At 35.7% G+C, this 17,146-nt stretch overlaps 1 protein-coding gene across 1 annotated transcript in view; it reads right to left on the minus strand.

Moving 5' to 3' along the window:
* Positions 1-17,146, minus strand: part of SPON1 (spondin 1) — a 185,462-nt gene that overhangs the window by 16,947 nt on the left and 151,369 nt on the right. The window contains exon 7 of the mRNA XM_005531575.3: positions 14,020-14,084. Coding sequence (XP_005531632.1) covers positions 14,020-14,084 — 65 coding nt within the window. The remainder of the gene's footprint in view (positions 1-14,019; positions 14,085-17,146) is intronic.

Consider the following 17,146-nt stretch of genomic DNA (forward strand, 5'->3'; position numbering starts at 1 on the left):
CCTGAGAAGCAGTAGGGGCAGAGCAGCTCTTCAACCATCCCAGCCTGAGCTCTGATCCTCTCCTCCCCCTTTAGCAGCACCAGACCAACAGCACTGACCCATTTATGCCATGAACTCTCATTTGATACCAATTTAACTCACTCTGAGTATGAGATTGCAGCAAATATCTCTTTTCTCCAAAAGATTCCATGAGGCTATTGATTGGAATGCCTAAAAAAATGAGGATACTCCTTCAAAATCCCTTAAATAATTTTAATAATTAATTTTAATAATTTTAAAGTAATACTGTCCTACTTCTCAAGAGCATTTAATTTGCAAATATCCTAAGATGGGAATTGCATTTTGCGTTCCCCCAGTCCCAGTGTAACCTCTGAAGATTCCCAGCACCTTAATTAATAAAATGAACATTCCAGTTTATCCAGCATCCCCCTCCATCCAGCCTTTGGGTGGCTGGAGACGGGAACTGGAGCAAACATTTAATTGTCATTTCACAAATAACAAAATGCTAAGGGGTAACAATTAGCAGCTTGGAATTTTGCAAAGAGAGTTGTGCTCACCAGAAATTGAAGTGGGAAATCACCCCAGATACTCAGAGGGTGTTTACACCAGGGTGGGGAGGAGGGATTAGCGAGGACACGTGGAATTGCATGGAAATGATGCTGATGTGATCACTCACCAAATCACAAAGGGAAATTATTTTGGCTCAAGGAAAGACAGCAGATGGTTGGGAAATAGACATAAAACTGTAACTACCAATGGGAGGAACATGTAGAGAATGAGAAAAAAGCACGGGATGAGATGTTTGCAGAACGGGATGAGGAAGTTTGGATTAACTGAATGGCCATTAATTTCCATGAACAATGGGACAATAAAGTTCTTGCAGGGATTCTTCTTAGCTAAATCTTTCCTATGGTTTAATATTCTACTTTTTCCTTGCCTAGTGACATTTGAATTTTAAGTAGAAAGTAGTTGGTGACAGAAAATGGAGCTGCCATATGTGCTTGCTCTTACAAAAAATCATCGGTACAATTTTTTTCTTTCCCAACAAACACATATGTTCTTACCTAGAACTTTTCTTTCCTTGAGATTGGATTATGAATTTCTTAACGTGGGTGTCAGACCATCTGTCAGACAATGAAGTTTCCCTAGGTCTCTTACCCAGCCCACTTAAGACAATTCTTTTTTTTCGTAAGTGTGATGTAGTTCTGGGATTTATTTTTTTTTTTAGCCAACACTTAATAAATGGATATAACTCTAAATGGCACTCAGCTGACATGGATTCAGGTAACAGGTCACAGTAGCATGGGAATAGATGCCAAGAGAGGCAGAAATTTGTCACCTTGAGCTGCTAAAACTCAACTCAGCAGTGTTTTGTCCTGATGTCTGGGAAAAAATAAGAGACTGGGTTATTTTCTCATTTAAATGGAGCTCTGTGGAGACACTGAGATGGAGCAAACAAGTTTTGAGGGCAGTGAATGTTGTTGGGTTCACTCATTCCTGTTAAGTTCCTGAAGTATCAATAAAATGGGAATTCATATTAATAAAGATTTTATATTCCATTAATTATCCAAATATATAGACACACTTAAGGCCAATCTCACCCTGTCTCAAATAAAAATGCCTGCTATTCTATAGGAACTTTTAAAAAATGTGTTATCACTGAGATATATCTCCTGAGATTTTTGGGTTTGGTGTGAGAGATATGTCTACTTTGTGGGGGGAAAAAAATAGAAATTATATTTAAATAAACCCCAAAAACACAAATAGAATTTATTCTTTTCAAGATGAAAGAACATTTTGATGTCAGAGCCTTTTAAAACGAAGGGGCTTTGATGAGGTTTGCTGGTGGATGATGTGTTCATCCAACAAAAACTTCTCCTGCATCAGCTCTCTGGGGTTCAGGGACACACCTAAACCTTCCACAGACAGGTGGGGACCACCTGTAGGACAGGACAGGGTGAAGGAATGAGATGCAGCAGGAAGGAAGGATGAAGCACAGGAAATTTTCTGACATAAAATACAGTTTAACCATGGGCCAAATGCAGAGCTGGAGCACTCAGAACTATTTCACAGCTCCAGAGAAATTCATGTATTTTAATTCACGTTATCAAAACTCACAGCTGACTTTTCCCCTGTATTTTGGTGGTTTTTATATTGGATTGTCCTTTCTGCATTACTGTCTCTGATTAGATTGGGGGTTAGCATTCTATTTTTGGCAAATATTAAACTCCACTGGACGAGTCCCAGCTATCAATAAAATCACAAAAGGAGAAAATAGCTGAGCCAGACACATCATTGTGTCACCATAGAAACACGAGGCTCTGTCTGGCCTCCTCATTCCTGTCCACAAAACCTCCAAACTTTGAAAACTGCTACCATTTTGGGGAAGGAAATTTAATTTCCAGCTGGATTGACAGATCTCTTACCCCATTTTAGGGTAGGCAGCACGATGTGACAGTGGGAGACGACAAGATGGGGATTCCTGGGGGGGAAAAAGACCCTCCAGAGATTTAATAATAAATAAAATATAAAAATAATAAAATAGAATATAAAATAATAAAATAAAATAGAATAAAAAATAAAGACACAGGCCATAGTGGCACCATTGAAACAAAATGTTGCCTGGCAAGAATAAAAATAACTGCTCAGTAGGACAACAGAAACTGGGGGAAAACAACAGAAACCTTTGCGGGAAATCTTAATTATATTAAGAAACAACTAAAGTTAATCTGACTTTTGATGCTCCAGTTGTACATCCACATTCATAAAAGGTTATATTAGAAAGATCAGAGCTGCCAGAACATCATATTTCCATTTTTTCCTGACACATCCTTTCGTGGGAGCGGGTACCAGGGAAGGACTAGAAAGTTCTGGGAGTATTCATTGTTGCTTCCAAAGCTTGTGTCTAACTAGATCTGTTGAAAATCCAAAGCCAGAAATATTCTTTTTTTAAAGATTGAACTCCTGTTCCTTTCTGAGGAGTTGACTGTGGGACCTGAGTTTTTTAAAAGACAAAACATTTTCATCATCACATGACACCTGGTGAGGAAGCTTTTTTGCCACACAGCTGACAAAAGATCTCACCCAAAAATTGAGTACACAACTCTGAACAACATTTTTACTTTAGTTGAAGTACTTTTCTTTTTTTTTCTTTCCTATAGAATGTATTTTTCCTCTGATAAATGTCTTCTTTATGCCTTTGTTATATTTCCTGTGAATGCTTTTACTTTAAAGAAATTAGTTTCTGTGGAAATTAGCTTGAATTTATCTATTTGTTTTTTTTTTTTTTAGTTTCAGGGCTTCAAGATTTATTTCTTTTTTTACTTGTAATTGATGTAAGGAAAACATCATTATTGTGATAAAGAATGAAGTTTTTCTCACATTTACATCTGTTTATGTATTATATAAATTCAGGTCTTGATTATGTCTTGCAAGAGTAATTCTGCCAGCTGTGATATAGAGTTCAAATGGCAATTCCCATGTGCTGCTTCCCTCCACTTCCTCCTGCAGTTTCACCAAAACAGCTCACTTTAACCATTAAAAATTGCTTTTTATTCCTGAAAGCTTCCAATGTCTCCCCCATCAGCCTGAGCTCCGCGTCCTGATTTAGTTCTCACCGCGTTTCTTTGGATTTCCCTGTGGCCTCTGCAGAATTTGTGCTCATCCAGTCATGGCATCCCAGAGAAAGTGATTTTCTGAAGGAATAATGAGCTACCAGAGGTTACCAAGCAATCACAGGAACTCAGAGATTTCTGGGCACTCGTTAAACTCCGTCAGGTTTGGAGGAGTTTTTCAACTCATTGATCGTCGAGTCATTTTTCCAAAGGATGGCAACACAAAACCTCAATCGATAAACAGCTATTAGAACATTCTAAACACAAGTCAAACGTTGTATTTTCCTCCAGCTTGGCATGAAAATTTCAATCAAAAGCATGTAGGGGTTAAAGTTTGAAGAAGACATACAAAAACTTCTTTTAAATATTCCCAGAGTGCCTGCTGAAGGGAAAATATGGCCCTTAAAATACAACATTACCATTTTTATTCTTATAACAGCGTAGCTGGAATTGGAAAGAGCCACTGGGGGAATTTAAAAAAAAATACTTTCAAGCATCTCAAAATCTAAATCAACTCATCTGTCAAGAGAAAAGCCCATCATAACCCTTCAGAAAAAATAATAAATGAAATAAAAAGGTGTTTTCTTTCAGGATAACATCAATCTAGTGAGGTGTCAAATCCAACCTCATTCCACTCGTTACAGTGTTGAGCCACTGAGGATGAATTTGCAGCTCAGACAATTCATCAGCCTCTTCCTCCTTGCCATTCCTCACTCCTTTCATTTTGTTTTTTGTTGTTCATGCTGTTAGCACTTGTGCAAATGGCATTTTATATGTTTTATATGTATATTAAATATATATATTTATGTTTTATATATTGATATATATGTATATATGTATATATTTATATATTTAAATATTTATCTATTTATCTATTTATATATTTTTATATTTATATTTTATATATTTATACATTTAAATATTTATATATTTATATATTTATATTTTATATATTTATATTTTTTATATTTATATATTTATATATGTATATATTTAAAATATTTAAATATTTAAATATTTATATATGTATATATGTATATATGTATATATTTATATATTTATATATTTATATATTTATATATGTATATATGTATATATGTATATATTTATATATTTATATATTTATATATTTATATATGTATATATGTATATATGTATATATTTATATATTTATATATTTATATATTTATATATAAATATATTTATATATTTCTATTTTATATGTTTATATATGTATATATTTATATATTTATATATTTATATATGTATATATTTATATATGTATATATTTATATATTGTATATATTTATATATTTTATATATTTATATTTTATTTTTAAATCAGTTATTCCGTTTTGAGCTGTTCATGCTGTCCACTTTAGGGACTGATGCTGTTGCTTTTACAACAAGAGATAACACTCTTTTTTTTAATTAAAAATAACTTTATATATTAAAATAAAATTTAGTTAAAAATAACTGTGCACCACAGGTCACACCATGAGGTGTTCAATGGGTTAAATGCAGCTATGGAAGGATAGAAAAAACTTGGAAGGCAAGAAAATGCACCAGCTTTTTACTATTTTAAAAGAATTTTACTATTTTACTATTTTAAAAGAATAATGGAAGTTGAAACCAGATTAATGCAGAATTCACCTGGGAGAAAATGTCTAACAAGTAGCATGAAAAACAGCCTTATTATAAGGAATATAAGAAGGAATAATAAATAATAATCTTCCTTATTTTTATGTAAACCTCTGTTGACTCTTAGTCACACAAGAAAAAAATTACCCATGCCTGATTTATTTTTCTAATCATTGTTTAAAATCAATTTGTATAACCAAATATTAATGACATCCAGTGCAGAGATGATTAAAGGACTGTGATATGAACTTTTCTTATCCCTTTGGAGACAACAACAAATACAATTTAGACAATGCCCACTACAGCAGCTTAATTGAAGTTCATCTGTATTTTGCCTCTCTGAATGCCATTTAAACCCAAATTCAAGTGTTCATGGTCAAATGTGGGCTTTTGTTGTTTGCTTTTAATCTCAGCTGGATGGATTGAGGACTCAGTGAATTGAGCAACTGAATAACTCATTTCTGTTGTACATTTTTATGGATTACATTTTGATACCAATACCACTGATTTATGGGCAGGGATTTATTTCTGCAAGCCAGGAAATAATTTCATCACTCTTAATGGGACAGGACAAGGGTTACATCAACTGAAAACGAGCAACCAACCTCAGAATTTACTCCCCCAATGCAAAACCAAACTTTTGCCACTTCATAATATTTTAAAATAAATAAAGGCACAGTTTCAGGTATTTTAAGGGGATGGATAGGAGCCGGTGGAATTTTTTTTTTCCAATGAATTTTAGTTTGCAAGCTCTGAGGAATTTGGTGTGAATAGTTCTATCAATCCTTAATAAGACCTTCTAGGGAGATTAATTCCCAGAATTAACTTACAGACATTGCCAGGTGTCCAGTCTGCAGGGCTCTGGGTATTTCATCTCTGTTTTTTACCTAAAGCCTCTCTGTTATCAGACATGAAAGGTGCATTGGCTTAAATCTTCCCCTCTCAACGCTGATTAAAATTTAGTAGAGACCAGCACTCATCCCTGCCCCTGGGATTCCGAGGGGGAGACAGCAAACATCTGGCTCCAGGGGAAACAGAGGGAGAATTTCTGCCTGGGTTTGGTGTCCCCACACTGAGGCAGAAAATGAGGCACAGCAGCTTTGGGTGGCTCCATGTCCTACTGACACACTCAGTGTCTGGAATTCATGGAGCTCCTAAACTGTTGGGGTCAGAAATGCAAGATATATACCTTTATCTAACTCTGGCACCCAAGAAAGCTCTGAATTCCACACAGCACCATGGAGACAACTGCTAAAGTAGAGAAACTGAAAATGTAAGTGTGTAAATTAGAAAGTTTCTTATGTCACTGGGTGAAAGAAGTTAAAGTTTGGAGTTTAAACCAGTTTAGAGAACAGAAGACAAGGTGGAGGATTTAGGGTGCTGTCTCTTGTCCTTCTTCTTTCTTCTTCATCTTCTTCTCCTGGAGGTTTTTGGGTAGCAATGAGTGATTGGATAGAGAATGCTGCAGTGCAGCACTCAGGTGTTGGGTCATTGGGTCACTAAGGAAAATAATTTACTTGGCATTTGTTAATTGGGTAAATAGACATATAAAAGACCTTGAAGAAGATCTTTGTTGGCCATTTTGCACCTTTCTGTCTTAGTGCACTCAGCTCCTTGTGCCCTGTATCCATGTAATGTAGATAAGAGAATAAACAATGAAGTTTGAACAAGAGCAAACTGCCTCTCTCTCATCAATCTCAGTCCAAGGGGAGAAAGAACCCAGCCACAAGAGTCCTAACAAGACACTAAACACCCAAACAAACACCACAGGCTCTGAACAAATCCCTCTGGCCCCACCAAAAGTGTCCTGTCCCTGCAGAACGTGAAAGCAGCTTGGTGGGGAGGTCACTCAAGGTACATTTCAGCACAAATCAGCATTATCTGACACACCTTAAAAGATGTAACTGGCATGAACTGCTTAATTATCTGAGCCTTGGCATTGGTAATAAATAATTATATAAATAATTATATAAATAATTATATATATCTCTATATCTGTATCTATGTCTATATCTATATCTATCTATATCTATATCTATCTATATCTATATATCTATCTATATCTCTATCTCTATCTATATCTATCTTTATCTATCTATATCTATCTATGTCTATATCTATATCTCTATCCATATCTCTATCTCTATCTCTATCTCTATCTATATCTATATCTCTATCTATATTTATATATTTATATTTATATTTAATCTATCTATATCTCTATATCTCTATCTCTATCTCTATCTCTATCTCTATCTCTATCTCTATCTCTATTTATATATTTATATTTATATTATTTATATTTATATTTATATTTATATTTATATTTATATTTATATTTATATTTATATTTATATTTATATTTAATATATCTATATCTATATCTATATCTATATCTATATCTATATCTATATCTACATCTATATCTAGATCTAATCTATATCTATATCTATATCATCTATATCTAGATATCTAGATATATAATATAAATATATATAATAATATATATTATATATAACTTATATAAACACATGTCTAATATTAAATATATATATATAATTATACATAATTATAAATAAATAAATTACTCTCTCAAAATTAAGACACGATGCAAGGGAATAAGCAGCTTGGTTTTTACCAAAATCTGAGGCAGCAATTAAACAGGGAGACAGAGGAATCTTTTTTTTCCCTGCAGTAAAATCACTGATCAAGGCCATAAATCCACTCTGTACATCTGTTTCTTTTTCCTCCAACAGTGTCCACATGAATCTCTCCAAAACAAATCACTCCAAATGTAGGTAGAAAAACAAGGTACTGATTTTGATTTCAGCCTACAAATATTTTTTTTTTTTTTTTAATATGGGTCTTATTGAAAGAAAAAAGCCAGCTTTATTTGTATTTTATATGCTTGTATTTTACCCACATATGCAGCTTAGAGAGAAATAGATAATTCATATAGATGAACTGGTAAATTAATTTCTCTAATTCTGCAGACAGACAGATATTCACATCAATTACCTAAAGCCTAAGAAATAAAATGAATTCTATCAGATTTTCTGAAAATCTGAAAAAGATTCCTCAAATCACATATTTATGTTTTAGGACATCACAAAAAGAAATGTCTACTTGAAACTTTGATTCTAAAGAACCGCTCCATTTATTTTGAATTTTATGCAAATGTTGTAATTTTCTCCTATTTTCAGTGGAGAAAAATGAAGTGAGTAATAGCAAATCAATTTCAACTAGACATAAATAAATTACAATTTACTTTAAATCTTTGGTTGAATGGCAACTTTGTGTATTTTTAAGTTGAATTCAGTAAATAAGAGTCAAAAAAAGGAGACAAATCTAAGTGTTTTCTTTTCAAATTTACCTAATTCAAGCATTCTGTTTTAAGTGCTGTAAAGAGAGTTTAGAAGGAAGAAAAAGGTGGAAATAGAGCAATTTCTGCTCTATATATTCTATATATTCTGTATATATTCAGGAACAGAATGTGGTGCTGTTGGTTGTATTTTTACACAGATGTAATGTGACTAATATCTATTTTAGTATTTAAACACCTCAGGAACTGAATGAGGTGTTTACAGGACAATAAATGGAGCTGATTAACAAAGATGAGGAGAAGGAGATATTTAATTTCAGAAGACAGTGAGGAGTTCCAGCTCTGATCTGGGACATTCTCTATCCAACATCCAACACACCACTCATGGATCTAAGTGTTTTAGGGAAGAAAAGTTTTATGGGCACAGGACCAGCAGCAAATTCCAGTGAAGTAAGAAATAAAACCAGCAAAATTTAAAAATGTGTGCAAAGTAAAAGTAAAGCGAGAAGCAAAGCAGCTCAAAAGCCCAAATATGTTTTTCTTTTTTTTTTTTTTTCCAGCATCTTTTCTATAGATTACTCTTTAATTTCTGGAACAGTTGAAGTCACATTAACTATAAAAATGCTAAAAAAACACACTCAGGAATCTGCTCTCCCATTTCCTGATCTCCTCCATGCAAGCCAGGAAAAACAGCCCTAAAATCTTTGTAGTCAGAGAAAAGAGATCACAGGGATGCAAGACTTGAAATGAAAATGGGATAATTTTAAGGGATGATGTGGTAACTGTATTAACCTATAAACTTTGGACTAAATACTTCCATCCATTGGAATTATAAAGGACTAGGCCTCCTTTTCTTTCAGCTAATATCAAAATAAAGGAAAGTGGAAAAAAATGGAAAAGAGTTGCTGAAATGGCTGAGGAAAAGAGTCAGATGTGGGCACAAGGGGAAGCCACAGGACCATGATTACCCACAGAAATGGAAATGGAAACAGGAGGGACAATAAGGAAGGAAAGGACAGTTTTCTAAACTTCAGATAGCTCAGAATGATAGTAAAAAAAAAACTCCTTTCACTTCAAGGTACATTGGGTGTAACCAAGAATGGACTGAGGCAACAAAAAGGTTGGAAAGAAAAAGAGGTTTTGCATTAAAAAAAAAACCAGAATCAAGTGAGAAGAAAATTCTTGTGTACACTTGATAAAAGCTAACCTCTTTATATGTCAGAGACTCTCACCATGCTGTTTAGCAAGATAAAATACCTTGAATTTTTACACTGAAATATGTTTTCTATAGGTTGACCTACTAAGCTTTAACATTTACGTACTGGAGAATAATTTCCATCCTGAGTGGGATCCATGTTTGTATTTATCAGTGGTAGGCTGTACATGGAATTTCAGATTCCACAGTTTTGAACAGGGCTACGTTCTTCCCTGGCTTACAGGGAATATAAAAAAGTGATTAGACACAAGAGTTACAATTCAAATACTTCTCCTTCTGTGTCTCAATAGTGATGCCCAGATTTGAAATAAAAGGAATGAAGGAATAACAAGTACAGCCAAAAAAAAAAGGCATATATTTTGGGAAAGGGAATTTGAGGCAAAATTTAAAAAAGATGCTCTCTCCCAGTGAATTTGATGCATATTAGCTTTAAAAGTCTTGCCTTCTTTATCCCACATTTTTCTGTCATGGCATGTTTATTTTACAGGTGCCAGCTATGCAGATTTGGATAGCAGTGGTACTATCTGGTTTTGATGTATTTTATCCTCCATACAGCCAAAGGCCAGTGATTTGCAGCTGGGTATGAAAATAAAATTTGACTCTGCCTGAGAAATGGCTGTGAGGAAGGGGAGCAATGAGCTGTGCACTTGTTTATACAAGAAAGATAAGAAAAACTGCTTTGATTTGACAGCTTGCTGGGGACTGATACCAGTGTGCTCAAGGAGGAATGCACCCCCTGTGAGTTCTTTCAAGTCAGAATTTCAGACACAGGACTTGGTGATTCAAACATGAGCAACAGCAAAATGTTTTGTTACTCGGTCTGGCACTCATCCTTCTCATGCTACCAGGGATGCTCCTTCACTTAGGGAGCCATAAAACCTCCACAAAAATCACCCAAAGCTGTCTCCTGTGTGGGAAAAGCTCAGGAGGGCTTTCTGCAAGCTGGAAATTGAAGAATTAAGAAACTGAATTAAGGGTGATGGAGATGAGTGGTGGGAATTAAAAATAGAAATGGAAAAGAGTGACAAAGAGAGTCCCCAAAAAACAGAGAGGGAGGTTTGGCAGGATGCTGTCTCCACATGGTGGATGGCATGGAATCATGAGGGAAGCTTTGAAGTGAGAGCAGGCTGAATTTTCCAACTTTTGGCATCACAAACCCCCATAAAAGAAAATATTACGATGCATTTTCTAATTGTTGTGAAACCATTTGGGAGGGTTTTTATGCTGTGCTTATCATGGCACACTGAAATGCCACTTTGGTACTACTACCACACCCCATCATCCATTTGCATAACCAAGGATCATGCAAAAATTAAAATATTAATGACTTTTAGTCGATTCTTGATGAATAAGATGGTTGTGCTGTGTGTAATAATGGAAAAAATGTTTATCCTGAGGAGTCATTATTCAATACTTGCACAGCTCTTAAGTCCAAGAAGCACAACCCACTATAGAAAATGTGAAATTAACCACAGTGAAAGGATATTGAAAATTTTGTCTTCTTGTGAAGCTTAGATTGTATTTTTAAGTGGAATCAAAAAGCAAGCCACCGTGTCAAAATAAGATAAAAAAAAATAATGTTAAAAAAGCCAAAAATCAAACACCACCTACAAAGTGAAGGGTTAGGGGAACCCCTGCAGAGCATTTGGAAGTAAAAACACCAAGATTTATTCTTTTTGACGTTACTGAAAGGTGAGAACTGCCATAGAGAAAAGGTAAAAATCGACTGTAAAAACACGTGGAGGATGTTGCAAAAATATTTGCAGGCACATCTGTGAAAGAATACAGAACATCTGAAGCTGCTCACCCTCAGATTTTTGCCAAGTTTCTTGGGGCTTTATCAAATTAGGAATCATGGCTGGGGCAACACACTTTAATTGGCATTAACTTTTGTGATGTGATATATTCGAGATGGTGCATTGAGACTTTGGAGCAGGAGATCCTCTCTCCATCTTCCTGTGAGCAAAACACGAAGCTGCTCTGTGCCAAAACCTCCCCAGCAGCCACAGCAGCCAGTCCCAGTGGCATTGTTTGCTTTGATAAAAAACATCAGACACGGCTCTTGTGGTAGGACAGAAGCTGGAGTGAGAAAATAAATGGCTGGTTTCACATTGAGGACTCATCAGAGCAGAGCAATGAAAGAGTTCCCATTTTAAAGCCTTAATCTGGAGTGAGTGGAAGGAGGGCAGCAAGGAGAAAAGTGCTATCCACAGCTGCAAGCACTGCCAGATCCTGGGAACTTCCAGGATCAGCCCAGAAAGAAGGGATTATTAATTATTATTTATTATTTATTATCTTATTACTTATTATTTATTATTTATAATTTATTATTTATTATTTATTGTTTATTATTTATTATTTATTATTTGTTATTTATTTTTATTATTTATTATCTAATATATATTTTTTATTATTTATTATGATCTATTATTTATTTTTTATTTTTCATTATTTATTATCTAATATATATTTTTTATTATTTATTATGATCTACTATTTATTATTTATTATTTATTGTTTATTATTTATTATATATTATTTGTTTTTATTATTTATTTATTTTTTATTATCTATTATCTATTATCTATTTTCTATTACCCATTATCTATTATCTATTACCTATTAACTATTATCTATTATATATCATTTATTATTATTACATTCATTATATTATTATTATTATTATTATTATTATTATTATTATTATTATTATTATTATTTTTATTATTATTGTTTTTATTATTATTATTTATTACTCTTGCATTACACGGGCCAGAAAAGCCCAACCTGCAGCTCCTGTGCAGAGCCTACAACCCTTTCTCAGGGTTAAAATATATTCCAGTGAAGGAAAACCCATCTCATGCTCAGGTAAGCTGCCCTCAAGGTCAGTCACAGTGCTAAAGTCTTTTCCCAAACCATTTCCTTGCCATGGATTTCCTTAGCTTCCATGCTAGGAGGGATTTCAGACTTTGATACTTTGGTGTTGGCTTTCTTTTTTCATTTGTTTGTTGGGTTGTGGTTTTTTTCTAGATTAAAGAGGGATCAGCTATCAGGAATCTTTTCACTATTTAAGCTGAGTTCACCTCCTAACCTCTTTTTTTTATTTTTTCCTTTGCAGAGGGGAAAGGGATAAAGTGAATAGCTTAAGTCCTAAGCTGCTTAAGAGTTTCTAAGCCCCTTTAGGGTAGGGGAAGTTTTCTGAAAACTGAACTCTTTTGCAGGTTTGTTGTTGCTTTTTTTTCTGTTAACCTTCAAGCTTTCACATACTCTCTGAAAAGCAGCTGACCAAATCAGACACTGTGCTTCACTGACTGCTTCCAGGAAACAGGAAACAGGAATATTTTTCCATACAGTCTTGTAGTAAACTAACTGCCCTCCTTCTCCATGGATTTAATTTACTGTATATGTAAAATAAATTAATTTACTGTTTAAAAGATCCTTTTTATTGTGTTCTCATCTTCAGGCACTCCCTGTAGGTCTCACTCACTTGGGCATGGATAATGAGTATGAACCTGGGGCCAAGTGTTGATAAATTATCCAGGAGCCACCTCCCCTGAGGGGCCAGCAGGAAATTCAGGAGCATCCTCAAAAAGGAGTTTTCTCCCCTTTCCTGCTGGGTGCTGGAGAACCCATCCAGGATCTTGGGAAGCAGATTCCTGTCTCACTTGGTGAAACAACCACAGTTGTCTTACAGCCCCACCAGGACCAGGAGGCCAGCATGGAGGGTTTCAGATTGGCATTTGGATGAATTAATTAATCCTCTGAGAGTTTGTTGGTGGGTGAGGGTTTGCTGTAGCAGTGCATGGCACAGAGTGTGAGACAGGACACCAAAAAATGCTGCTGCTGCAGAAGTACAATGCTCTGCACAGCAGCAGAACATATTTGAGAAGGCATGGATTGACCACTGCTGTGATATGATGATCACTGCTTATGTGGGGGACAAATTATGCTCATGGCACAAACTCCATGGGACAGTCCTGCTGCCACACTGAGCCAACCAAAGTGTGTGAAAAATTGAGGATTTCCTAAAGAGGAAAGAAAGAGAGAAGCAGAAGTGGGGAAAACAAAACAAAACGACAAACCAAACAAACACACCACCAGAAGGAGGAAGAAGAAGGGAAAAAAAAGAGTTTAAAAACTCATCAAATTCATCTACCAACAAATTTTAAGGTTGTTTCTTTACTCAACACAAAGCTCTTGAGACAGACAATTCCCTACTTACTTACACATTCAGAGGTTGCCAGGCTGGCCACTGTGCCTTGGCCTTGATCACTGTCAGAACCTCATCGCTCTGTGGAGACAAAGGACATTTTTACAATGAGAGCAATATGTTTTACAGCAGAAACAAAGCACAAAGCACCAGATCAGCCTGGAACTAGGAGCTTTAAACAGCAGCAGCAGTTTGCAGATGGTGGTTTGGCATCAGGAGCTGAGGGAAAGCTTCCACCAGGAATTCACCAGCTTGATACCAAGCAAGGACAGAAAAATCGCTCTTAATACATGCCAGGTCTACAGATAAAAACTAGAGGCAACCCAGCACACCCTGTGAGCATGTGTGATGTGTTATTTATGTGTTATTTATTATCTTTATGTCTGGAAGGATGTAAAGGCTCCGTGGTGGATGCACTGCGCTGGCTCCACGTTCTCTTTGCTCTCCATTTACGCCTGTGGAAATCACAGGGTGAAATGTAGCAGCCATCTGTGGCAAGCCCACAAAGCAGTGTACAGAGATCATTTCCTAAAGCCTGCTGTAATCCTTGCCTTGGCACTTTTGAACTTGATACTGCTACAATAAACTGGGGACAAAGGCAGGAGAACCTTAACAAGGCTCTGATGCCCACAAGACATGGATCACACTTCTCCAGAAGCGTGTTCCCCATCTCCCTTAGGAATCCACACCAGGAATTCTCCCAGAGGGACACAAAGTTCACAACTCACTACCATGATTCCTACTGTCTTTTAAAAATATTTCCCAATTAGACCAGGAAACCCCCTTCATCTGTTCCCAGTAATTGGCACTTCCAGCAGAGCTGACCTTTCAGCTCAGTGATAACAGTGCCATATCTTGCTTGGTACCAATAGTTCTGACAGCTCCATACACACCCCAGCTCAAGGAAAACAGCTTTCACTGCTTGCTTCCACCATCCTCAATATCCTCTCAGCCCCTATTTTTACCAAAGCAAGAGCATTAAGAGCTGATGGGCCCTCTCTGCTGACACATGAGGCTTTCAGCCTCAGGAATATAAATGTGACATCACCTCCCCCTTAGCCTGAGTGGATGGAAAAGCCATTTTTTTTGGAAATCACTTTTATTGGAAAATCTGTATTGGAAAATCTCTTGTTTGGAAATCCATATTTGTATACAGATGTCTGGAAAAATCCTATACTACATGAAGTGTGCTGAGCCAAAACAGCTGAAAATCCAACCCTACAAAGGCCAGTGAGTATAAAGATGTTTTACCAGGCTCCCACACTACTGATAGGGGCAGAAAAAAGAGAATTTTGTGATGGCAGGAGCAGAGCTATGGCAGCAGGCAGACCTTCAGGGCCAGGCACACCCTGGGTGAGCCCAACACCCTCTCCTGGTCCATGCAGGAGGGATTCACCACATCCAGGTTCATCCAGGGCAGCCCTCTTCTCACCTCCACACTTTCAAAAGTAGGGAGACGTCTTTGCACTCAAAGTGGTTTAAAAGGAAATATTATTAAGAATAATAATATTATTAAAATTATTAAGAATATTAAGAATATTAAGAATTAATATCAAGAATATTAAGAATTAATATCAATAATATTAATAATATTAATAATATTAATAATATTAATAATATTAAGAATATTAAGACTATTAAAAATATTAATAAATATGATTAAATGAATGAAGTTAAAGGTTTGAAGTTAAAGGACATTGTCTGTCCCTGACAATGAAATTTTCCTTAATTTTTAATTTTCCTTGTTTCAATATCCTAAAACTTCCCATCTTCATTTACTTGCCTCGAGAAGAGATTTGGATTCAGAGTTATTAACTGTGCATTTTACATCCCAACAAAAGTCTGCCATGAGCACAGATGGTCACATTTATTAAATAATACACTGAACATCTAATAGCAGGCAGCAATGAAGTCACTAGTATCAAACCCAGACGTGTCTGAAAGCATTTCAACACGTGCTATTCAAATTAAAAATGAACACCAAGAACGGATGAGCAGTGACTAACAGCTCAGTAGTAAGGGCAGAGGGAAGGGAGTAAGGAACAGTGCATGGTGCATTTAGACACCCCTGAAATTTTAAGGGAGGTGGAAATTCAGATTCAATTAGTGCAAACCTTCTGAACCAAAATTTTAAAAAATAATTGAAAAAAAAATTAAAATTTAAAAAAAAAAAATGAATTAAAAATTACAGAATGTGGTGTTCTGTTGAGCCTGGAGCGAAAATACACATTTTTCATACGTGGAGCTCCTTGACAATTACACAGGATTAAAAAACAGCTTGATTTAAGTCATTACTGACATTCTAATTATTCAGGTGTCTCTGTCCTGCACATTCCCAGTGTTTCTGGTGAGTTCTGGCTTGGGGAAGGCAGCCCCACCTGCCCCAGGTGTGGCCACTGTCCTGCACCTCTCCAGCCTCCTGCAGGGAGCTCCTCCAGAAAACAGTGACCCCACATTTCTGAGGATGAACGTGATAAATTTAAACAGCCTGGGGAAAGTGATGTTCTCCAGGAATTCTCAGCCCTGGGAACGATCTGTGGATGGAGAGCAATCTATGGAAAAGGTGCTGGGCTTGGATTTGCTGGCCAATGTCTTCAGCTATAATTATTGGCAGATGGGAGAAGCTGAGAGGATTTGAAATGCCTGAAGAGAAACCCAAAAATCAGTAACAAATAACAATTGATGTAACCCAAGTGCCTCGAATAAACCAACTGCACAGACTTCACAGTAGAGCCAAAAAACACCACTTCTATCTTAACACAATAAAAACATAATTTTATTAACATTTTCTTAGTGCTTGCTGTCCTACATTTGTACCCATTTTACTCTTTTCTTCGTATCCCTAAAGTTTTGCTTTAATTAAAGTAATTCAAGTAAACGAAGTCTCAAATTCCCACCAAAATCTGGAAAAGAGAACTGGGATTTTTTTTTTCACTGTGGCATGTTGCAAGTTGTCATCAATTTTGTATTTGTCTTGGAAGAAATTACTCAAAGTAATGAAGCTCTTACATCTTGGCAAAGAAAATGTTTGCAAAATGATGGAGTGTCAAAATGTTACGCTGTCAGAAGTTAAAGGGAAGGGCACCAAAGCTCCTGCTTGGAGCTGGTGAAAATCCCTCAAGTGTGGTTAGACATAATCACAG

The sequence above is a fragment of the Pseudopodoces humilis genome, chromosome 7 (genome assembly GCF_049639895.1).
Source record: "Pseudopodoces humilis isolate 2021_Gansu_Grassland_sample_001 chromosome 7, ASM4963989v1, whole genome shotgun sequence".
Taxonomy (NCBI): domain Eukaryota; kingdom Metazoa; phylum Chordata; class Aves; order Passeriformes; family Paridae; genus Pseudopodoces; species Pseudopodoces humilis.